Below are 21,775 nucleotides of genomic sequence, written 5' to 3'. Positions count from 1 at the left end.
CTTAGCGTTTGCTTCTCCTTCTCTTTGCCTTAATCCATTACAGTATCAGAGTTTGGTGCTTATGAGCTCTGTTTTTCCAGGACCAAGATTTTTGTCCTTGTTGTATCAGAATTCGAAAACCCTAATTCAAGCTAAGCAAATCCATGCTCAATTAGTCATCAATGGTTGCCAAGATAATTCTCTATTTGGCAAACTCATAGGCCATTACTGTTCAAAGCCATCAACAGAAAGCTCAAAGCTTGCTCATTTACTGGTGTTTCCTCGATTTGGTCATCCTGATAAGTTTCTCTTCAACACATTGCTTAAATGTAGCAAACCAGAGGACTCGATTCGGATTTTCACCAATTGGGCATCAAAAAGTTCGTTGCTTTATCTCAATGAGCGCACTTTTGTTTTCGTCCTTGGCGCTTGTGCTAGGTCAGCTTCGTCGTCGGCATTACGGGTTGGTAGAATTGTTCATGGGATGGTGAAAAAGCTTGGCTTTCTCTATGAATCTGAATTGATTGGAACCACTTTACTCCATTGCTACGCTAAGAATGGGGATTTACGTTATGCGAGGAAGGTGTTCGACGAAATGCCTGAGAGAACCTCTGTTACATGGAACGCAATGATCGGTGGATATTGTTCACATAAGGATAAAGGGAATCACAATGCGAGAAAGGCTATGATTTTGTTTCGTAGATTCTCTTGCTGTGGTAGTGGAGTTAGACCTACTGATACAACCATGGTTTGTGTTCTTCCAGCCATTTCTCAGACGGGGTTGATCGAAATCGGTTCTCTCGTTCATGGTTACATAGAAAAGCTCGGGTTCACACCCGAAATTGATGTCTTTATTGGTACTGGACTTGTAGACATGTACTCAAAATGCGGCTGCTTAAATAGTGCTTTCTCAGTCTTCGAGCTAATGAAAGTGAAGAATGTCTTCACATGGACTTCAATGGCAACAGGGCTAGCACTCCATGGAAGAGGAAACGAAACACCGAATCTTTTAGATCGAATGGCGGAATCTGGGATCAAACCAAACGAAGTAACTTTCACTAGCTTGCTTTCGGCTTATCGTCATATAGGTCTTGTTCAAGAAGGAATCGAGCTCTTCAAAAGCATGAGGACAAGATTTGGTGTCACACCGGTTATTCAACACTACGGATGCATAGTAGATCTTTTGGGTAAAGCAGGGCGGATACAAGAGGCTTATGAGTTTGTATTAGCTATGCCTATAAAACCCGACACCATATTGTTAAGAAGTCTCTGTAATGCCTGCAGCATTTATGGAGAGACTGCAATGGGTGAAGAAATCGGAAAGGCTCTTCTCGAGATAGAACGAGAGGAGGAGAAGCTTTCAGGTTCTGAGTGCGAAGATTATGTCGCTTTATCGAATATGTTAGCTCATAAAGGGAAATGGATAGAGGTAGAGAAGCTGAGGAACGAGATGAAAGAAAGAAGAATAAAAACAAGACCTGGTTTCAGTTTTGTTTAAAATAGCTTGTTACATACAGGTCAGGATCAAAACACTACTAATTGTGCAATGCAAGTTTTTTAGTTTCATCATGCCAACAATTAACATTACACAACAAATACACTTGCAGGTCTCGGTTCTGTTAAAAGCTCTGTTATCCCCTGTAGACTCTCATGTCTTCTTCTTCTTCTTTAAGCACTTGGATTGAATTGATCATATCAACATCTACACAAATAAGATAAAAGATATTCAGATGCCAATCTTCTTAATCACAACGTTATTAAGAACAAAGTCTTCTTACCTTGTAGAATCTTGTCAAACTCGATGTCTCTTGGTCTCTTCTTGGATTTGTGCTCTGTATCCCCACCATCAACAGATTGATCATTCTTCCTTGTACCTTGAGTTCCACTAAACTCTTTGCCTGTAATTTCGATTATATCATCGTCACTATCACTGATATGCACTGAATCCAGTGGATATTCGATCTCGCAAGCCGAAACATTGAAGATTATTACACGGAAACTCAAGTTCTCCTTGTATTCGAACAAGAGAAAGTGGCCTTCCTTGATGGAATGAGCCTCTGCAAACCCACTCCAACCCTCATGGAACCAAATCTCTTCACCGATCCGTTTAAGCTTTATGGAACGTTTGAATCCCACAGGGGTCTCCAATGTAACAACCTCAGGGAGTCTAGACCCTTGTAGCTTCACGAATTTTGGCGGTATCCTCTGCTCAAAGTTATATAACATAATGAGATTTTCAGAAACAAGTAACACAATGTCAGATCTTATATTCTCTACATTTCTTAAGAACAAATTATCAAATTAGTATCCCTTTTAGATCTCTAATCCAATATACAGTAAAACTAAAGAAAAAGAAACTGTTTAGTGAAACAGAAGTTTACAGGAACAAAGAATTGAACCAATGACAAAACATGCAAACACTTTATTTCAAGTTTTTTCAAAGTGATTTGTTAATTACCATCATGTTTTCCTTCATTGTTGAAGGTAAGACCAACTTGAAGAACTTCTTCACCGGCGACTCAGGATCTTGCCGTGGTCGGCGGTGAGAGACTGAGTTGACTCTGGTCTTCGTGTTTCGGGTTGTAACCATTTTTGGTTTGCCTTGCTCAAAGAAGAGAAGGAGAAAATTGAGAGTAGAGAGTGATGAGTGGAGAGTTAAAGCCGTAAAAGAGAAACCGAGAAGCCATATAAGTTTTTTTGTCGTTATGTTATAAGATTTTATCTGACAAGTGTGACAAAAGTTACTTTAACTCTTTGCAGTTTTCCAAGACTTTTTTTTTTGTTTTTCGGTTTTCCAAGACTCATTTTATACAGTTCTCTACATAATAAAAGATATTAAGAGCAACATTATTGGAAGGTGCTTAGTTTTAGTTCTTAGCCCAATTTTTGGTTCTTAACCCAATTTTTGACTCTTAGTTAAAAGTCATTCCTTAGCAAAATCATCAATTACATCTTTAATTTTAATCTCTTTTGAGCTAAGAACCAAGTTAAGCACCTCCCAATAAAGATGGTCTAAGTCCTATTACTGTAGGTTTTTTGTTTTTTGGTATACACTATACATTATAACCCTGTAATATAAATTTTAAAAATGTCATGGAAATTCGCTTTTACTTCGTTGCGACATTGACATATCATTTCAATCAAAGCCTAGTTACATCAAATAGTAAAACTTTACCTACCGTTAACAAAATATATTTTCTATACTTCGATAACATTAATTAAGATATAAACGAGATGAAATATATTGTCGGTGAGGATTCGTCCAGGCTTCCACGAGGACCACGAAAGTAGAACGATCACCTCCTCGTCGAAAATTACGTTCGTACTCTAACATTGACGACCGGCAATTGGGCAACACGGCGGCTTTCCCTGAAAATTTTGAGACACAATACAAATGTAAAGATCACTATAGCTGATAAAATCCAGCTAAACGGAAGATTCGCTAACGCTTGTGCCATAGTGTCTGTACAAGGAGACTCACATAACTTGTGACTTGTGACCAAGATCTTGTAGACGTATTACGTACGTATATATAGCGATGTAGGCTTCATTAATTCCTCAATTATCGGAGGTGGAAACTAAGCAATGTTTCTAATATGATAATATATCATAAATTGACAGATGCGATTTGCTAAACAACTGTACGTATATATGTAGAAGTAACCAAGTTAAACTCTAGCTCGTAAATTGTTCACGAAGTTTCTTACGCTTAGTGAAAGTTTGTGATTCATTGATGAAATAGTATTCGCAGTATATATTTTACACAAAATACGAATTACATAAGCTTTTTTTTCTTAGAATACTTAGGATTTTGTTTATAAAAGGCTGGTCTAGGTTTTTTGAGCAAAAGCCTTAATATGGGCTGGGTTTTATCTCTTAAAGCCCAATTATGTGTGAAAGTTAAAAAATTAAATTCCGACCTGCCGGAATCGAACCAGCGACCTAAAGATTGTCTGCATTGTTTATAAAAGGCTGGTCTAGGTTTTTTGAGCAAAAGCCTTAATATGGGCTGGGTTTTATCTCTTAAAATAGTTGATCAAAAACAGGAAAAAAGTAAATAACCTAATATTTGATCAAAATAGGAACCAGTATATAATAGTCTACCATATGACAATTATATCATTGAAAACTGAATTTATGAGTTATGAATTTATGATTAACAAGACCTACATATATAATAGTCTACCATATGAAAATTATAGCATTGAAAAATAAAATAGTCAAGATTATGGGCTTCATATGGACAAGAAGCCCATGATCTTTCAGTCAATTACAATTACAAAACATAACAATCTTTCAGTCAATATTTTACACTAAACTGCATATGCTCGTGAGAACAAAAAAACAATCACTCAGAATTGACGAACAAATTTAATAGTGTCTATAGACATCATTGTTAATATACACAGTTGGGTTAATACATATAAATAAATCTACAGAGCTTCTTTTCTACTAAGCAATGCATATATCTACTATTTAAAATTTAGGAACTTGTCTTTCCGAATTATCATTATGAATTTTACAAATTTAGAACTTAATTACCCAGACTCTTCTAAACTTTTAAATTGCTTGGTAATATTAGTAGATCAAGATTTATCAGCTTTTCGTTCTATTTGAAAATATGAACAGAAGGGTGCTGGGTGCATGTGTATATATGTCAATGCGTAGATATAGCAGATAAATAGCATATTACATACGTTCATGAAGAAGACTTTTTACATACATTCATGAACACAAAAATAGAATATTACATTTCCGCTCCCTTTTTCCAATGGCTACTTCTTTTTCCAACAAACTGAACCAACAAATCTACCTAACATACATATTTAAAATCTTATATAAAATTTTTATTTGATTTTCTACTAGAACAATTTTGAAATAACCCAAAAACTTATGAGATCTCTCAATCACCTAGCTATGATCTATCTATGTGGTACTTTGTTTAGGTTTTGGTTTGATGTGTTTTATTCTCGTTTATTGGATTTTTTTCAAAAGCAACGACTATTGGTTATAGGTTTAGTCATTGATCATTTGTATACTATAGGGCCATTTATTAGCCTCTAGATAATCATCTCTTCAACATTCTCGTACATTCGTCCATGAATTTTTTTAACTTCCTGTAATCATATAAGGTAATGTTACAATTTATTATACTTACTCGACTTACGAGTTATGAAAATTTTTGAATCTTGTTACACAAGAGTGTCGTTTTGTTACACAAGAGTGTCGTTTTGTGTTATACATAGGAAGCAGCAACACATGTTTGAAGGTCTTATTATTATGAGACATGTAATTAAGTCTACGTTTAAAATTTTAAAGGCAATGTGATGATTGAGGATTCACATAATTTCCATTTAGTGTTTCTTCCCTTTTATGAACAAAAAAATGAGATGTTGAATTATGTTTTTTAGTTTGTCTGATCGATTGATTCAAAATGTCTTTTAAGTGTAATAATAAATTTATCACTTGCTCAAAATTGCGAGTTTTGAACATCTCACATATTTGAACTTTGTAAAGAATTCAAGACTTGGCTCACGAGATTCGACTTACGAGTCATGACTACCAATGGCATATTTTCCGAGCCAATATAAATGCAACAAATCATACGGAAAGAACAACTGATTGTATGTATACTTTCTGGAAAAACAAAGTTGTTTGATAGTAATATCTTGAAACCAAGATCTATTAGATTCTTGTGTTATTACACTACAAAAAAAGTCTACATTCATAGCACATGAAAATAGCTCATTTTTCGCAACTGCTATTAAAAATAAGTTTAGAATTTTGGTAAATATATAATAGTGTTTAAAAAACGCTATGATAGAAAATCCCTAAGCGGGAATCTAAAATCACTTAGTCCGTCAAACATTTAGCCAAAATAATTCACCTTTCCACCTTTTATCTAAAACTTTTCGCAGAAAAGTTTCTTCCTCCTTTCACCCAAATGTATCGAGAACTTCTCCTCCTCTCCTCCTTTCGATTTGAGAAAAAAAAAATTGATTAATGGCCTCCCTCTCTCCTCTTTTCAATCTCTTACCCAACGACCAATAAACCCTAACTTACTTCCCCACTACCTCGTTACAGTACCTAATTCCACCGATTGAAAAGGCGAAGGTGTCTGTCTGATAACGAGAAAAGGCTTCTTAAACTTGGAATGTACAAGAGAATGAGCCGCAGGACCATGGCTAGGACTACGAGCAGGAAGGTCAGATCTAGGGTTAGGATTCAATTTGGGGGTTTCTTATGCGAAAATGGTGACGGAGACGGAGAAGTATGGTTAGGGTTGTTAGATTTGGGGTTTTTTTTATTGGAGAGAAATGGAGACGGAGAAGAAGAAGATGAAGCAGATTTGCCAAAGAAAGAGTTGTATCTCCGGTGGTGGATGATGGGTTCAAAGTTGAATTTTAATGTTCTTTCCTTGTGTTCTTTGTTTTGTTACAGGAAATCGAAGATTCATGTCCCGCCACCATTCCCAACTACTTGTTCATCCCCGCCGTCACCTCCGCTGTTGGTGTCGAATCCCGCACCAGAAGTACGAGACCAACCAAAGATTGCCACGTAGTCAAGATAATGGCCCGTAAAGAATGAAGCCCATCAGCCGAAGGAACGGTCGAAGTGGTTGTCACCACTTCGAGAATCCGAAGTGATTGCATTACGGCATGAGCTCGATGAAGAAGGCATGGGTAAGATGGTTCAAGGATACTTGGGCCATCAAGGCGAGGCCCACGAAGATCAGAGTCAACTCAAATTCAAACGTTGAGCATTAAAATCGAAGAATCAAAACGGACACATTTAAGAGGGAATAATTGTACTTAATTATTCATTTTAATGTCAATTCTCTATGTATAAATATAAAGGCCAATGGCCATGTAAAGGGATCTTCTTCCCAAAAACGAAAGAAATATTATAGCAATTTTCGTAGCAATTCACAAGTTTTTATACATTCATTTTTGTCCCTCAAGAATAATCTTTCCCACTTAATAAAATACTTGAGTGTGTAAATCCGACATCCACATTTTGGCGCCGTCTGTGGGGAAATTAGGTTCTTGAGTGGTCAGATTTTTTCTTTATCACACTTCCGAGATAAGCAACAATGTCCGGAGGAGACGCCGCTGAGACATCATTGGCCGAAACCCTCAAAGCTATGCAGCAAACCATGTCGGACATATCACAAAAGTTCTCGGATGTGGAAAAGGCCGTCGATACATTGCAAACATCCCAGGTATCTCTTAGTCAAAATGTCAATACTATACAAACTCGTGTTCGCTCTTTAAGTGCAGGAAACCCGGTGGGAATCCGAAGAGGGATATTCAACTCGCCAAGTTCCGCTGCACGAAATGAAACCAGCGGACAAACAACCCCCGGTGCTACTAATAATGTAGCTTAGACGTTGGAGGAAGAGACGCAGCTCGGGGATGAAGAACAACTTGCAGCTCAGTATGAGCAGGAGAACCTCGACCAGTTCGAGACCATGAGGAAGGTTAGCCAGGAATTAAAAGAAATGAAATCAAAATTTCATCAAGCTACAAGTTCAGAGCCAGATATCAATCGAGTCATTGAAGAAGCTAGGCGAACACCTTTCATCTCGCGAATTGCGAGTTTGAGGATCAAAGATTCCCGAAAACTCAAATTGGACCCTTACAGCGGATTGGAGGATCCAAAAAACTATCTCGCAGCTTTTCTGATCGCTGCAGGAAGAGTCGAATTGGATGAAGCTGATGAGGACGCAGGCTATTGCAAGCTGTTTTCGGAGAATCTATGTGGCCAAGCTCTAATGTGGTTCACCCAATTAGAGCCGGGTTCAATCAGCAATTTCGACGAACTATCAGCCGTATTCTTAAAACAATACTCCATCCTTATGGATAAAAGCGTTTCGGATGCCGATCTTTGGAACTTAACGCAAGGATCTAATGAATCACTTCGAGTTTTCATCACCAAATTCAAAGGAGTGCTGTCAAAGCTCCCAAGAATCTCACAGCAATTAGCTTTATCTGCCTTACGAAAAGGATTGCGACATGATTCAAGGTTTAAAGAAGACTTAATACTTCATAAACCAGACACAATTCAGGATGCACTCTTCCGCGCGAACAACTGGATGGAGGTAGAAGACGAAAAAGAAAGTTTTGCCAAAAGGAATAAATAAGAAAAGTCGGCAATCACCGTCCCTACCAGGAAGTTCGAGCCTAGGGAGAGCAAGGGCCCAAAGAAGTTTGGGTCGCAACCCTTCAACAATACCGTCGCGAAGCAATTCCAAGGGAAAGGAAGATCAAACACTTGGGTCCGTGATGAAAGTCTATATTGCGACATTCATAAAGTAACCGGACATTTAACCAAGGATTGCAGCGTTCTTAAAAAGCACCTCGCAGAGCTTTGGGCTAGCGGCGATCTTTCTAAATTCGATATAAAAGATTTTGTGAAGGAATACCACGAAGCAAAGGAAAACTCCAAAGATCAAGATTCCAAAAGACCAAGGTTATCCAACGAGGAAGAACCAAGAAGATCGAAGGGTAAGATCAATGTGATTCTAGGAGGTTCCAGATTTTGCGGAGATTCAATAAGTTCCATCAAAAAGCATAGACGAAATGTCTTACCCAAAGCAAGCTTGAGCGAAAAAATTGATTTTCAAGGGGCCTCAATATCATTTAACGAAGAAGAAACGCGGCATCTCGAAAGACCGCACGATGATGCTCTAGTCATTACTCTTGATGTCACTAACTTCGAAGTATCAAGGATCCTTATAGATACAGGCAGTTCGGTCGACTTGATCTTTTTAAGTACTCTAGAAAAAATGGGAATCAGCCGAGGAGACATAGTAGGACCCCCATCTCCGTTAGTTGCGTTCACAAGCGAGTCAGCCATGTCTCTCGGAACAATCAAGCTACCGGTCCTTGCCAAGAAGGTATCGAAGATCGTGGACTTCGTTGTCTTCGATAAGCCCGCAGCTTACAACATTATTCTCGGGACTCCCTGGATTTATCGAATGAAAGCAGTCCCCTATACATATCATCAATGTATCAAATTTCCAACATCAAATGGGGTGGAGACAATTCGGGGAGATCAAGAAGCTTCACGGACGTGTTACTTAGCTAGCCACCGTTTGAAGATCCAGTAGCAATTAACAAAGCCCGCAAAAGAAGGACTAAGGCAGAAATTTCCTAGTGGGCAGGAAAAAGAGGATGTGGTAGTCGAAGTGGTATTGGAAGAAGACAAACCAGATCGGAAAATTCGAATTGGAGCAACTTTGACTGGCCAAATAAAAGAAGCTTTGATCGAACTCTTAAGGAAAAACAAAGCATCATTTGCATGGTCAGCAGCGGACATGCCTGGCATAAGTCCGAGTGTAATTTGTCATGAACTAAACGTGGATCCAAGCTTCAAACCGGTGAAACAAAAAAGAAGAAAGCTTGGAGTGGAGCGGGCAAAAATAGTAAATGATGAAGTGGATAAACTTTTGAAAATAGGGTCCATACGAGAAGTGCAATATCCGGAATGGGTAGCAAACACTGTCGTTGTCAAGAAAAAGAATGGGAAAGATAGGGTTTGCATCGATTTTACAGACTTGAATAAAGCATGTCCCAAAGATAGTTTCCCGCTCCCGCATATAGATCGACTTGTGGAGTCTACCGCTGGAAATGAGCTGTTAACGTTCATGGACGCCTTCTCGGGTTATAATCAGATAATGATGAACCCCGAAGATCAAGAAAAGACGTCATTTATCACAGATAGAGGTATCTACTGTTACAAGGTAATGCCTTTTGGTTTGAAAAATGCAGGAGCAACTTACCAACGGTTGGTGAACAAAATGTTTCACAATCACCTCGGGAAGACTATGGAAGTCTACATAGATGATATGTTGGTTAAATCGTTGAAGAAAGAAGATCATGTTAAACATTTGGAGGAATGTTTTGATATTCTCAATAAATATCAAATGAAGCTGAACCCGGCAAAGTGCACATTTGGAGTCCCATCCGGAGAATTTCTTGGCTATATCGTGACAGAAAGAGGGATTGAAGCCAATCCAAATCAAATTAACGCTTTTCTAAACATGCCATCTCCAAGAAACTTCAAAGAAGTACAACGGTTGACTGGGCGGATTGCGGCTTTGAATCGTTTTATCTCGAGGTCAACAGATAAGTCGTTGCCTTTCTACCAAATTCTAAAAGGGAACAAAGGATTCCTTTGGGATGAGAAGTGTGAAGAAGCTTTTGGGCAGCTTAAGGCATACTTAACCACTCCGCCTATACTGTCCAAACCGCAAGTGGACGAAAAACTTTATTTGTACGTATCAGTTTCAAACCACGCGGTTAGTGGAGTCTTGGTTCGGGAAGACCGTGGAGAGCAGAAGCCAATTTACTACGTGAGCAAGTCAATGACGGATCCGGAAACCAGGTACACAATGATGGAAAAGCTTGCACTCGCGGTGGTAACTTCGGCTCGGAAGCTGCGTCCATATTTTCAGTCCCATCCGGTTGAAGTATTAACTAACCAACCACTCCGAATAATACTTCATAGTCCAAGTCAGTCTGGACGTTTGGCGAAATGGGCGGTGGAATTAAGCGAGTACGACATAGAGTTCAAAAGCCGAATCAGTATGAAGGCTCAGGTCTTAGCAGACTTCCTGACCGAACTACCAATACCTGGAACGATAGAGCAACCGGAGAACCAAATTTGGAAATTACACGTAGACGGGTCTTCAATAAAACAAGGATCTGGAGTGGGAATCAAGTTGGAATCTCCAACATCAGAAATTCTAGAACAATCATTCCGATTGTTATTCGATGCTTCCAACAACGAGGCAGAATACGAAGCCCTTATTGCCGGACTTCGACTAGCACAAGGAGTTGGAGCTAAGGAAATATTGGCTTACTGCGATTCGTAATTAGTAGTTAACCAATTTAATGGAGAGTATGAAGCCAAAGATTCAAGAATGGAAGCGTACCTCGAAGTGGTAAAGGATTTATCTAAGAATTTTTCGAAATTCGAATTAATCCGCATACCTCGGGGAGAGAATACAACTGCGGATGCACTTGCCGCATTGGCGTCAACATCAGATCCCGAGTTAAAGAGAGTTATTCCAGTAGAATGCATTTCGGAGCGAAGCATTCAAGACAACAAAGAAACCCTCGTCATTACAAGATCTCGAGCAGCGGCACGCGACCGCGACGAACCAGATATCGAACCGCCTTCAAACAAACGAAGGAAGTCAAAGGGATCAAATACATCTAATAAGGAACCCGTTGTCTTAGCTGAAGAAGTGATTCCAGAAACGATGTTAGAAACCGAGCCATTAATCGAGGAGAATATTCTTGAACCAAACGAACATCCTGAACCAGAGCCACGGATATTTCACAAAGTTGACCAAATTCCGGCTAAAGACTGGGGGGCTGACTGGAGGGAGCCAATAAAGCACTACATCATGACAGGTGAGCTCCCAAAGAATAAATGGCAGGCCAGGAAAATGAAAGTCGTTAGCGCGAAATTTTGTTTGTCGAAGGATGCGTTATATAGACGAGGTGTCAGTGACCCTTACCTATTATGCATTTTTGGGCCCGAAGTCGAAATCGTCATGAGCGAGGTGCATGAAAGATTATGCGGGAGTCATTCATCAGGAAGAGCTATGGCTTTTAAAGTTAAAAGAATGGGGTATTTTTGGCCCACTATGATCACAGATTGTGTTAAGTTCGCCCAAAGATGCAAGCGCTGTCAACTCCATGCACCATTGATCCACCAACCGTCGGAATTATTCTCCTCCATTTCCGCCCCATACCCGTTTATGAGGTGGTCAATGGACATCATTGAACCATTGCACAAATCAACTCGAGGTGTACAGTACCTTTTAGTCCTTACGGACTACTTTTCGAAACGGATTGAAGCTGAGGCGTATGTTGGTATCAAGGATTCGGCGGTGAAGACTTTTATTTGGAAAAACATTATACGTCGACATGGAGTTCCATACGAAATAGTCACTGATAATGGACCACAATTTATTTCACACGAGTTTGATGCCTTTTGTGCGGACTGGGGAATCAAAGTTAGTTATTCTACTCCACGATATCTGCAAGGAAACGGTCAAGCTGAAGCCGCGAACAAGACAATATTAAGCAATCTCAAGAGATGCTTAAGTTATCTAAAGGGAGGATGGTATGAAGAACTCCAACCCGTCCTTTGGGCCTATCGTACAACCCCTAGGCGACCTACAGGGGAAACTCCATTCTCTTTAGTTTATGGTATGGAGGCGGTAGTACCAGCTGAACTCAATGTGCCCGGACTTCGTCGAACAGAAGCACCGTTAAATGAGGAAGAAAATTCAGTAATGCTTAACAATTCACTAGATACCATAAATGAAAGGCGTGATCAAGCTCTAATTCGGATCCAGAATTACCAACAGGCAGCAGCCCGGTATTACAATTCAAAGGTTAAAAGTAGGCCGTTCTTCGTGGGAGATTACGTATTAAGGCGCGTCTTTGACAACAAAAAAGAAGAAGGTGCCGGAAAACTCGGTATTAATTGGGAAGGACCTTACATTATTACCGAGGTGGTTCGAAACGGTGTTTACAGGTTGAAAGATTTAGAAGACAATCCAGTCAAGCGACCTTGGAATGTGATCAACCTAAAGAAATTTTATGTTTAAAGCTATATGCATTGTTTATGTACATGAACTACGGTGTGGCTTGATCCCGAGATGGGTACGTAGGCAGCTCGACGAGTTCAGCTATTAATAAAAATTTGTTTTATTTCTTTATTAAAGGAAAAAGTTTCGACTGTGCGAACAAGTGAAGCAAATAGAAGGTTCGGCTAAAGCGAACATACAAAAGATTGGAAATAGAGCGTTATTTAAAAGTCGGAATGTCCCTCATCGTACACTTCGGATTATGGAAATCTTGTTGATGAGCAGAACACTTCAACTCCTTGACCAGCAAGATCGAGGATCGGCATCATGCAGTCCGGAATTCGAGCAAAGTCAGAAATTCCAAGCTCAATCCACTCTCCGGGGTGAGATTCAAGGATGTGAAGATCTCTTGACACTATATTAAGCCTGCGTTGCATCCGGTTAATCCTCTTCCGAAGTCTCCTCTTTTCCGACATAAGCTTCCGGTGTTGAAGCTCGAGTGCTTCTATGAACGCCGTCGCCGTTCCTTGATCTCTGATTGGGAGATCCCTGATCAAAGCACATGGGGCTCGGATCTGAGATCTCAAGAAGCCGCGAAGTGGAGGAGGCTGCCTGTTTGGCTCATTTGGAACATCTTCATTCATCATTCCGATTCTGGAGAAGTCGGGCATAGATTCTGAACAGCGAAGATTGAACTCCATACCTGCTAAAATGAAAAGAATGGTGAGAAGTAAAGGGAAATTGAACCTATAATTTATAGGAACCCCATATCCTTAGCAAGCTGCGGATTCTATCCAAGGAATGGAGTGATTCGCGGAGAGATTCATGCCCTCGAACAGATCCTGCATTAAAAGGCGCATCTCCGAGAATATTTTAAAAGAGAGGAAAGTTGCAAGCGTTTCCATAAATAAAAAGGGGGCCGAAGCCCATTACGAGTTTTAAAAAAAAAAAGAAGAAGTGAAGAAGTTAAAGAACATTTATGGGAGAGGCTCAGGAACAGGCTCCTTCATCGCCGGTTTAGTCTTCGAGGTGGACGCCTTGTTCTTGGCATCCACTTCGGAACTATCCCGAACGCGTTTCCGGCAGTTGCTGGCCTCCTCCTCCAAGTCCACTTCCTCTTCACTGTCGGATGGAACGGCGCAGACAGGGGCGTTCACGAGACCCGGGACTCCTCTGGCGCGGAGATACATCCGAAGCATCTTCGGGATCTCAGCAACGGAGTCGAAGTTCCGCCACTCCCATTGAAAGGGATCGCTCTCCAAGGCCCGTATCTTCCTTTCAACCCGAGCGATGCGAGCCTCGAGCGTCTGCCTTTTGAGTCCCAGCCGCTGCCTCTCCTCACACAAGCGACGGTGCTTGTCGGCAACCTAACATAAAAATGAGTAAATAAGACGAAACAAGAAGTTTTTAAATCAAAAACTTTAATATTTACCTTGTCAATAAAATCGCAAGCCTCTTTCTTCTCCTTCGAAGGAAAGTGAATGACGGCGTGAGGGAAGAGAACGCCGGCCGGTTCAAAGCCGTCGCCGGACAAGAAGAGTGGGCTGCCGGGATCAACGGGGGCTACTGTTTCGTTTTCCATTCTTAAAATATTTCTCAAGTAAGATTCTAGAGTCATGTTTAAATAAAGCTTAGAGGTAGGTGAGCCTTTATTTATAGTGATTTAGGGTTTGTCTTGGAACCATAAATCCATTAATGGTAGCGTGTCCGAGTGGTTTAAACCATTTTTGGAAAATCGAGAAAAGGCAATTATTGCATTAAAAGACGAGCCGTTTTCCTTAAGAAGGGAAAGAGCAACCGTCGCATTAACTGCAAAAGTTTCTAAGGCCCAAGCCCAATAAATTTTTCGAGTTGACTAAACCCGAAGTGGGGAACTCGCTTTAAGCCGAGCTCAGCTCTCGCATTCTAAAGAGAAAGGTCTGATCAGCCTAAAAATCTCAAAAGCATTGCCACAAGGCCACAAAAGGTTAAAAAGCGGGCTTTGCAAACCCGCATATAAATTTAACCAAACCCCCTTGGGTCACAACCTAGAAAGGTTTAAAAACCTCCTCAGGCAAATATCTTGTTTAAAAAAAAAAATAATAAAGCCTCCTTAGGCCAAAAATAAGTTCGAAATTAAGTCTTAAAATTAAAGGGACAATCCCCAATTTAAAGTGGACACAGCCACTACGGAGTGATCCCCACCTCGGACTCCGGCTCAGCAACCAAAGTTTCATTCACCTCCTTGACTGGTGCTTGATCAGATGAAGCTCCCTGACCACCCTCCGCGGTACAACCAACCTCCGGAGTGACCTCTGATACCATAGGAGCTGCGGGCGGGACAACGTCTTCCGTCTCACTTGAACCTAGAAATAATAATTCCAGTCAATCAAAGGTACAAGGTAAGAAAAAGGTAAGCCTCAGGAGCCAAGCGTTACCTGCCCAGTCTAAACCCGATTCACTTATAGGAGGTGATTCAGTAAAGAATTCCTCGAAGTCAAGCGGGTTGAAGGCCGAAGTGGAAAGAGCTGCCAAGCGACTCCGTTTTTCAGAAAGTTTAGTCGACAGCTCGGTCCTTTCTTGGTCCTCAGAGAAATCTGCTTCATGGATTTGATCCAGCAGAATCAGGTTGCTTTCGTGCTCCTTGATGTCTGACTCCAAGTCCGACCTAGCTTTCTCGGTTTGCATGAAGAGTACAAGTGGACCTATAGTGCGGACCGGCAATATCATCAGAGCGGGTGCACTCATCATTACTAGAACGCCTCTCATCGAAAGACGGAGACTCGGGTCTATCGGAATCGGAAGTCATTGGGAAAAATGAAAAATTCAAGATCCGGCGAAGAGAGGTTTTTGTGAAGGAAAGTAGAGAGAGTTTTTGACTAAAGCACAAAAGAAAAAGAAGAGAGTAATGGTGAAAAGAAGTTACCTCAAGCTAATGATGAAACCGCCTCGGAAGTCGTGTGGGAAGTGGGAAGGTTTTTCCCGTTTTAATAGTAATTAAACAATATACGGTCATAATGATGACAGATGTCACTCAGTTAAAAAAGGCTAGTGCCGAAATTAAAGGAGTGATGAGATTTTCGGCGGGAAATCAGAAAGATTCTCGAGCGCAATCTTTGGCTATTTGAGCATTTAAAGTCCTCCGAATTGGAATAGCACTTCGAAGAACTTGGGGGGCTAATTGTTGGTGTCGGATCCCGCACCAGAAGTACGAGACCAACCAAAGATTGCCACGTAGTCAAGATAATGGCCCGTAAAGAATGAAGCCCATCAGTCGAAGGAACGGTCGAAGTGGTTGTCACCACTTCGAGAATCCGAAGTGATTGCATTACGGCATGAGCTCGATGAAGAAGGCATGGGTAAGATGGTTCAAGGATACTTGGGCCATCAAGGCGAGGCCCACGAAGATCAGAGTCAACTCAAATTCAAACGTTGAGCATTAAAATCGAAGAATCAAAACGAACACATTTAAGAGGGAATAATTGTACTTAATTATTCATTTTAATGTCAATTCTCTATGTATAAATATAAAGGCCAATGGCCATGTAAAGGGATCTTCTTCCTAAAAACGAAAGAAATATTATAGCAATTTTCGTAGCAATTCACAAGTTTTTATACATTCATTTTTGTCCCTCAAGAATAATATTTCCCACTTAATAAAATACTTGAGTGTGTAAATCCGACATCCACATCCGCCACCGTCTTCTCCTCGCCACGCTCAATAAGTTATGACTCTACTAATTGTTAGTTCCTTTCTAACATTGCTTAAAGTTTCACTCTTTGAGGTTATTTAGTATACACAATGAACTTATTTTGTTTGACATAATGCCTCAATGTGAATTTTGTTTCTGATTCTAGATGTTTTATGAATTAAACTTATTCGTTTATGAGAAGGAAGCTAAGGAGATGTTAAAGATAGAAAATTTGAGGGTCTTGACGTCAATAAAGAAGATTTGTTGGATCAATCCCTTGATGTGCTCTATGAGAAAGTGTGTTTCTACGTTAAATGCTGAGTTTTTTTTTCTATGCTTTGCTTGATTTTGATGCAAACATTGATATTTGGATTAATTCTTTGTTGGATGTGAAGGAGTTCGATGAGAGATTGGCCTTCATTGTTGCCGCATTCAATAGGGACTTGCAGCATGGGTTTATAGAAAAGAGGTAAGCATTTGATTCTTTCTAGTTTAACAATAATCCACTACAAAAATCTGTAAAGGTTTCAGTTTTAATGTCCTTTTTCTAGGGATTTAACATTGTCTATTTTTCTTTTGAGTTTGATGAATCTTCAAGTGTTTGATGCATTGTTAGGTTGAGGTTTTTTATTTTTTTAGCAGGCATAAAAGTAAGAGAAAGCACGGAAGAAAGTTACTTCCACCAAAGAATGCAACTAACATAGAAGTTAAATCCAAATGTATCCGCTTTCTCCTGCAATTCAACTTTATTTTCTTTCTTGATTAACTCTCTTCTTATTGTTGAGTTTGTTTTCTTTATATTTAAAAGGTGTTATAACCCCTTAGCAAAGTGAGAAGCTGAAAAGAGTGGCTTCGCTACAAGTAAGAAAGGCTTAACCTTGAAGGAGAACAAACTTCCTATCACAATGCTAAAGTTTGCAAAGGTACTTCCTCTTATGTTTGATTACATGTTTTTGTTTGAGAATGATATGATGATTGCTAAGTTGTTTTGTGAACTAAATATTCGTTGAATGTGAAACCCCTTGTGTGTCTAGCAGGTACTAGAGGAAATCATCATCATTGGTTGAATGTGAAACTCCTTGCTCCCCTTCTTAGCTTGGGATCTTGATCAGCTGCTCCAAAACACAAACAACAGGAACAACTTGACCATGGGCGGAGGAATAAGGAATGCTAGTAAGGTTTTAAGAAGTTTTTTCTTTTCCCCTTATGATGTTAGTTTTAGTTTTTTAAGGCTAGGCGACATTTTAGTAATTAGTATAAGAGTTAATATGATGTTATGTATGATTTATTTGGTTAATGTAATATTACTTGTTGATGATTTATAAATTATAAAAGTTATGTATATGTCCAATTAAGTAAATTTTACAAAATTTGGTTCCAATATTAAATTTATTTTATAAATCAAATTAAACTTATATAGCGAAAAAAATCTACGAGATTATATAAAACAGCACTCAGCGTGAGTTACAATAAAGTATATTATAGCGTTCAATCAGTGCTATAATATAAAAGCGCTATCGTATTTAGGGGTTTATCAAAGCATGCCAAAAGCGCTATCGTATATGGAAGGTCTATAATAACTGGGGCAGAAACAGCGTTTATAATGAATGACGTATTATAGCAGTTCTATCCTGCTAAGAAGGGCGTGTTTAGATGTCAATGCCCATTCATACATGTATATATAAATGTGTACCAAACTTCTTAAATCCCACGAAAACGAGACTTTTTTACCTAAGTTCATGGATATACCAGAAAAGGTTTTACATCCCATTTTTCAACGACTTTCTTCCTTTTCAACAAATCAACCTATTAACGTACGTTGTACGTATTACTAATCTTTTTTTTTTTTTTGAACACCAGGTATTACTAATCTTCAATTACAATTTTCTCTTCAATTGTAAAATTAATAACAAAAGCTGAATAATAAAATTCCATCTGTCAAAAAAAAAATTCCATAAAATAATATATAAATGAAATGATTTAATACAATGAAACAATATTTTCTAAAACGTAACTCAAATATGTGCAGTTACACTTTACAAAGAAGATCGAATAAACTAGAGGAACTTTCTAAGGCTTTTAGATACTTTCATGACGTGGCAGTTCCCTATTGGTTGTATGATCTGCTTCTTTTAGCCGGCCATAAAAACTTGCCTTGACCACAACGGCAGGAATCACATGGGCCGCGGAACATTCCCCTTTTCCATAGTCCGCATCTCCACGCACTTAAGACGGCGCGTGTACACTCCTCCTCAAGCATATCTCAGCCAATAACCGTAGACGCCGTCTCCGTCACGCGCCACACTTTAACCGATTTGTCCAAGCTTCCACTGTACACTATCCATTTCTGATCTCCTTTCTCTCCGTGGCCTTTGCCGTCATCTTCCGCCTCTACCACCGCCGTCAAACACTTAACAGGTCCCACGTGATCCATCAACACCGAGAGACACGAGTGGCTACCATCGCCGTTTCTCCTCCACACGCAAATGTTCTTATCCGCTCCACCGCTCAACACCAGACTTCCGGCAGCGGCGAGGCAGAGCACGGCCATACGATGGCCGCGGAGAGTCCCGCCATGAGAAAGATATTTCTGTCCTTCCCAAAAATTAACGGCACCGTCAGAAGAACCACAGTAAACAACAGCCGCCGTTAAATTAACCGCTAACGCCGTTACAGCGTTCTCTTGCTTCATCAACACATTAACCAGAAAATGTTTCGTTCCTTGTCCTTGAAGCTCACGTTTCCACACTTTCAAAGTTCCGTCGGCGGATCCAGTGAATAGCAAATCGTCAAAACCAGCAGCCACCGTGTTGATAGCGTCGTCGTGAGCTTGAATCGATTCAAGACATGTTGAATCAGATAATCTCCAGACTTTGAGAGTCTTATCCCACGAACCGGAATAGAGTAAACCTAGCTCTTCGTTCAAACTGAGACACGAAACGGCGTCGTAATGACGAATCTTGAGAACATTTTTCCGGCGACGAACCTCAACGTAGTTCTTTGGATTTATTGATTTTGTCAAAAACTCCTTCAACGTCGGCAAGCTTCCGACTCGTGAATAACCTCCGGTTCTTCTTTTAGAGCCTCTCCAGACCCGGATTTTACCGTCTTGATGACCGGTAAAAATCCGGTTATCTCCGGTTATTACAATGGCTTTAACCAATCCACTTGTTGATTTAAACCCGGTGAAATCCTTGAGATCTTTCCAAACACGAATGTTCTTGGAATCGGATCCAGTGAATAAAAGATCTCCAGAAGCAGCCAACGAGTAAACATGACCGTCTTGTCTCACGATCGTACCGATCAAACCGTTGTCGGTATCATCATCATCGATGTTTCTGGTCTGGTAGATCCAAGGAGACTTGTAGTACGGAGAGTATGTTTGGTTCCACGGTGAGGGAGACATCGATGGAGTCGTTGTTGTGTCGGTGTAGTACGGAGAGTAAGTTTGATTCCATGGAGACAGAACTTGATTAGGAGACGAATCGCCGCTAGTTGTCGAAGCATTGCTTTGACGTTGTTGGTGGTAATGGACATCCTTGTTGGTGTTGTTGTTGCTACTACTGGGATTGATGACATCAACACCGTGGCTCTGTTCTTCTTCGTCGGCGGCGGGATCGGAGTTTAAGAAGGCGGCGAAAGTGAGTCTCCGGTGATGACTACTACTGGTTTCTGTAGCTATTACCATGTTTTCAAGATTACACTAAAGAAAAAAATTGAGTAGTTGGAAGGTTTTATTGGCAAGGAATTATAGGGTTTTAATTTCCTTGTCGTGTGGAGAATTTTTCGAGGGAAGAAATTCGAAAATTTCTCGGGATTTGGAGAGAAAATTTTATGTGTTTGGTAAGAAATATTGAAATGTATAAAGAGTGTAGAAGGAGGATTTTGGGATTGTATATATAGAGAGCACAAAGTTGTTGAACGGACGACGTGGGTGAATGACACGTGGCGTTTTAGACTGAAGACGTGACCGTCAGATACCGGAAGCGCCAGTTTTCACATGAGACCAAATTAACAATGTAATTTTTATGCTACTTTAGAAATAAAAAAGTGTTGATGAAAGACTAAATGGACGGTCGTCGAGAAAAGAAAGACGGTCTCAAAACAATTGGTGCATAAACTGAGATGTAGTATTTTTGGTTTTATCTAAAATTGAATTTCCTATATAAAAAAAAATTTCCATTGTTTTTTGTCTTTCAGTAAATTACGTGGATTGAGCAATGTGAAAATAATTGAACATGAGATGCGTCCGTACGAAGATTCGGGGTTATTTTTAGAAGTTGGTTGAATAAGAAAGAAAATCAAGATAACGCGTGTGTGGCTGTGTTGGCGGCTGATCATCTTCACACGTTGCATTAACATCACTATTCTCCAAGTGGAACTTTGATTTCAATTACTTGGTTTTTTTTCTGTTTTGATTAGTTTTATTTCACTTTCGACATGTGAAAGAAAAAAATGGTTTTCTTCCAGATGTTTTGACTTTTCTGACTCCTTCCATGAACGATAAGGAGCGCCTTTTAGGACTATATATGAAACACTAGTACCTTTTATTTAATCAAGTGTTCAAGAAATGTGCTCGATATCTCCATAATAAGCTCATAACATTTATTTTAAAGTAAGGTTTGTTTATACGTGTGATTGTGTGGATGACTTGGCTTAGATTCCTGTTTGCGAGTTGATCATTTTTAGTTACTTTTCTATCGATTTATGCATCCTTTTCTAATTTATCCATCATTTTGAAAAAACATAACATATCACGAATACCGTATATAACAAGATATTTGGTCTAACTAATATTATCTTGTATAACGTATAAGTGTTACTGTGTTACATTTAAGAAGGCTTCAGTTTTTATTTTACTTTGATTTTCATAGTACTTGTATAATTTTGGAGTTTCTTAGTTAACACATTATCAATGTCATCAAATCTGTATATATATTTATAAGAAGTTTGTACAAATGGTTTGAGACGAATATACATATACGTACGTATATATAGAAAATAATTAACTTATTATTATTATGAAATTTTATATACGTACGGATCAAAACGCCGACAAAAAGACCACAAGTTGCAAAACATTTTTCCTATGTGTTTTTAATTTCGAAAATAATGAGGGCAACCGAAATAAAATTTCATACAAGTTGATTGACTTTCATTACGATAAAGGAAATGGTCTTTTTCATGTCGATTGACTTTTCATTTACGATAATAAACAAAATGATGATGATTTGGAAAGTAAATTTTTGGATAACTGGGTTAATATGGGATCTTCTCTAATCATATGAGAATGTTAAATTATTTAAATTATCTCGAAAAAACATAAATAAAAACCGTATAGATTCCAATAGAAATTTCATGTAAATAAAAAACTGAAAACAATTATTGACAGTTAGCCGAGTTTTGACATTTTTAGGGATTCGTATAAAATATCATTTACCATATCTTTAAATTTTTTTGGAACAAAACTTACGGAAATCGTCAATGGTTATGGACTTGAACTATGGAACGACGG

At 39.3% G+C, this 21,775-nt stretch overlaps 3 protein-coding genes and 1 long non-coding RNA gene across 6 annotated transcripts; 2 read left to right on the top strand and 2 right to left on the bottom strand.

Moving 5' to 3' along the window:
- The first annotated feature begins 43 nt into the window (after positions 1-43).
- Positions 44-1,604, top strand: LOC9321352 (pentatricopeptide repeat-containing protein At3g18970). The gene has a single exon (XM_021031798.1). It carries the CDS (start codon positions 62-64, stop codon positions 1,475-1,477), a length of 1,416 nt encoding a protein of 471 aa, XP_020887457.1. The 5' UTR covers positions 44-61; the 3' UTR covers positions 1,478-1,604.
- LOC110230044 (B3 domain-containing protein At3g18960) lies at positions 1,444-2,629 on the bottom strand. Its single transcript, XM_021031801.1, has 3 exons — positions 2,438-2,629; positions 1,758-2,184; positions 1,444-1,681 (listed from the first exon to the last, which is right to left on the bottom strand). Exons 1-3 carry the CDS (start codon positions 2,567-2,569, stop codon positions 1,611-1,613), a joined length of 630 nt encoding a protein of 209 aa, XP_020887460.1. The 5' UTR covers positions 2,570-2,629; the 3' UTR covers positions 1,444-1,610.
- Positions 2,630-16,278: 13,649 nt separating this feature from the next.
- On the top strand, positions 16,279-17,604 carry LOC110230247. Of its 3 annotated transcripts, none has more exons than XR_002333362.1 (5): positions 16,279-16,557; positions 16,656-16,729; positions 16,903-16,979; positions 17,069-17,183; positions 17,298-17,604. It is a non-coding gene; the product is annotated as an uncharacterized LOC110230247 (long non-coding RNA). The 3 variants fall into 3 exon arrangements; XR_002333361.1 differs by having other exon boundaries at positions 16,900-16,979; XR_002333363.1 differs by having other exon boundaries at positions 16,900-16,979; positions 17,295-17,604.
- Positions 17,605-18,210: 606 nt separating this feature from the next.
- Positions 18,211-20,285, bottom strand: LOC110230326 (protein JINGUBANG). The gene has a single exon (XM_021032893.1). The coding sequence runs from the start codon at positions 19,946-19,948 to the stop codon at positions 18,524-18,526; it is 1,425 nt and encodes a 474-aa protein (XP_020888552.1). The 5' UTR covers positions 19,949-20,285; the 3' UTR covers positions 18,211-18,523.
- Between the last annotated feature and the right edge of the window lie 1,490 nt (positions 20,286-21,775).

Source organism: Arabidopsis lyrata (assembly GCF_000004255.2).
Source record: "Arabidopsis lyrata subsp. lyrata unplaced genomic scaffold ARALYscaffold_3, whole genome shotgun sequence".
Taxonomy (NCBI): Eukaryota; Viridiplantae; Streptophyta; class Magnoliopsida; order Brassicales; family Brassicaceae; genus Arabidopsis; species Arabidopsis lyrata.
Note: the sequence above shows the minus strand (reverse complement) of the source record. Positions and strands in the feature narration are given on the sequence as shown.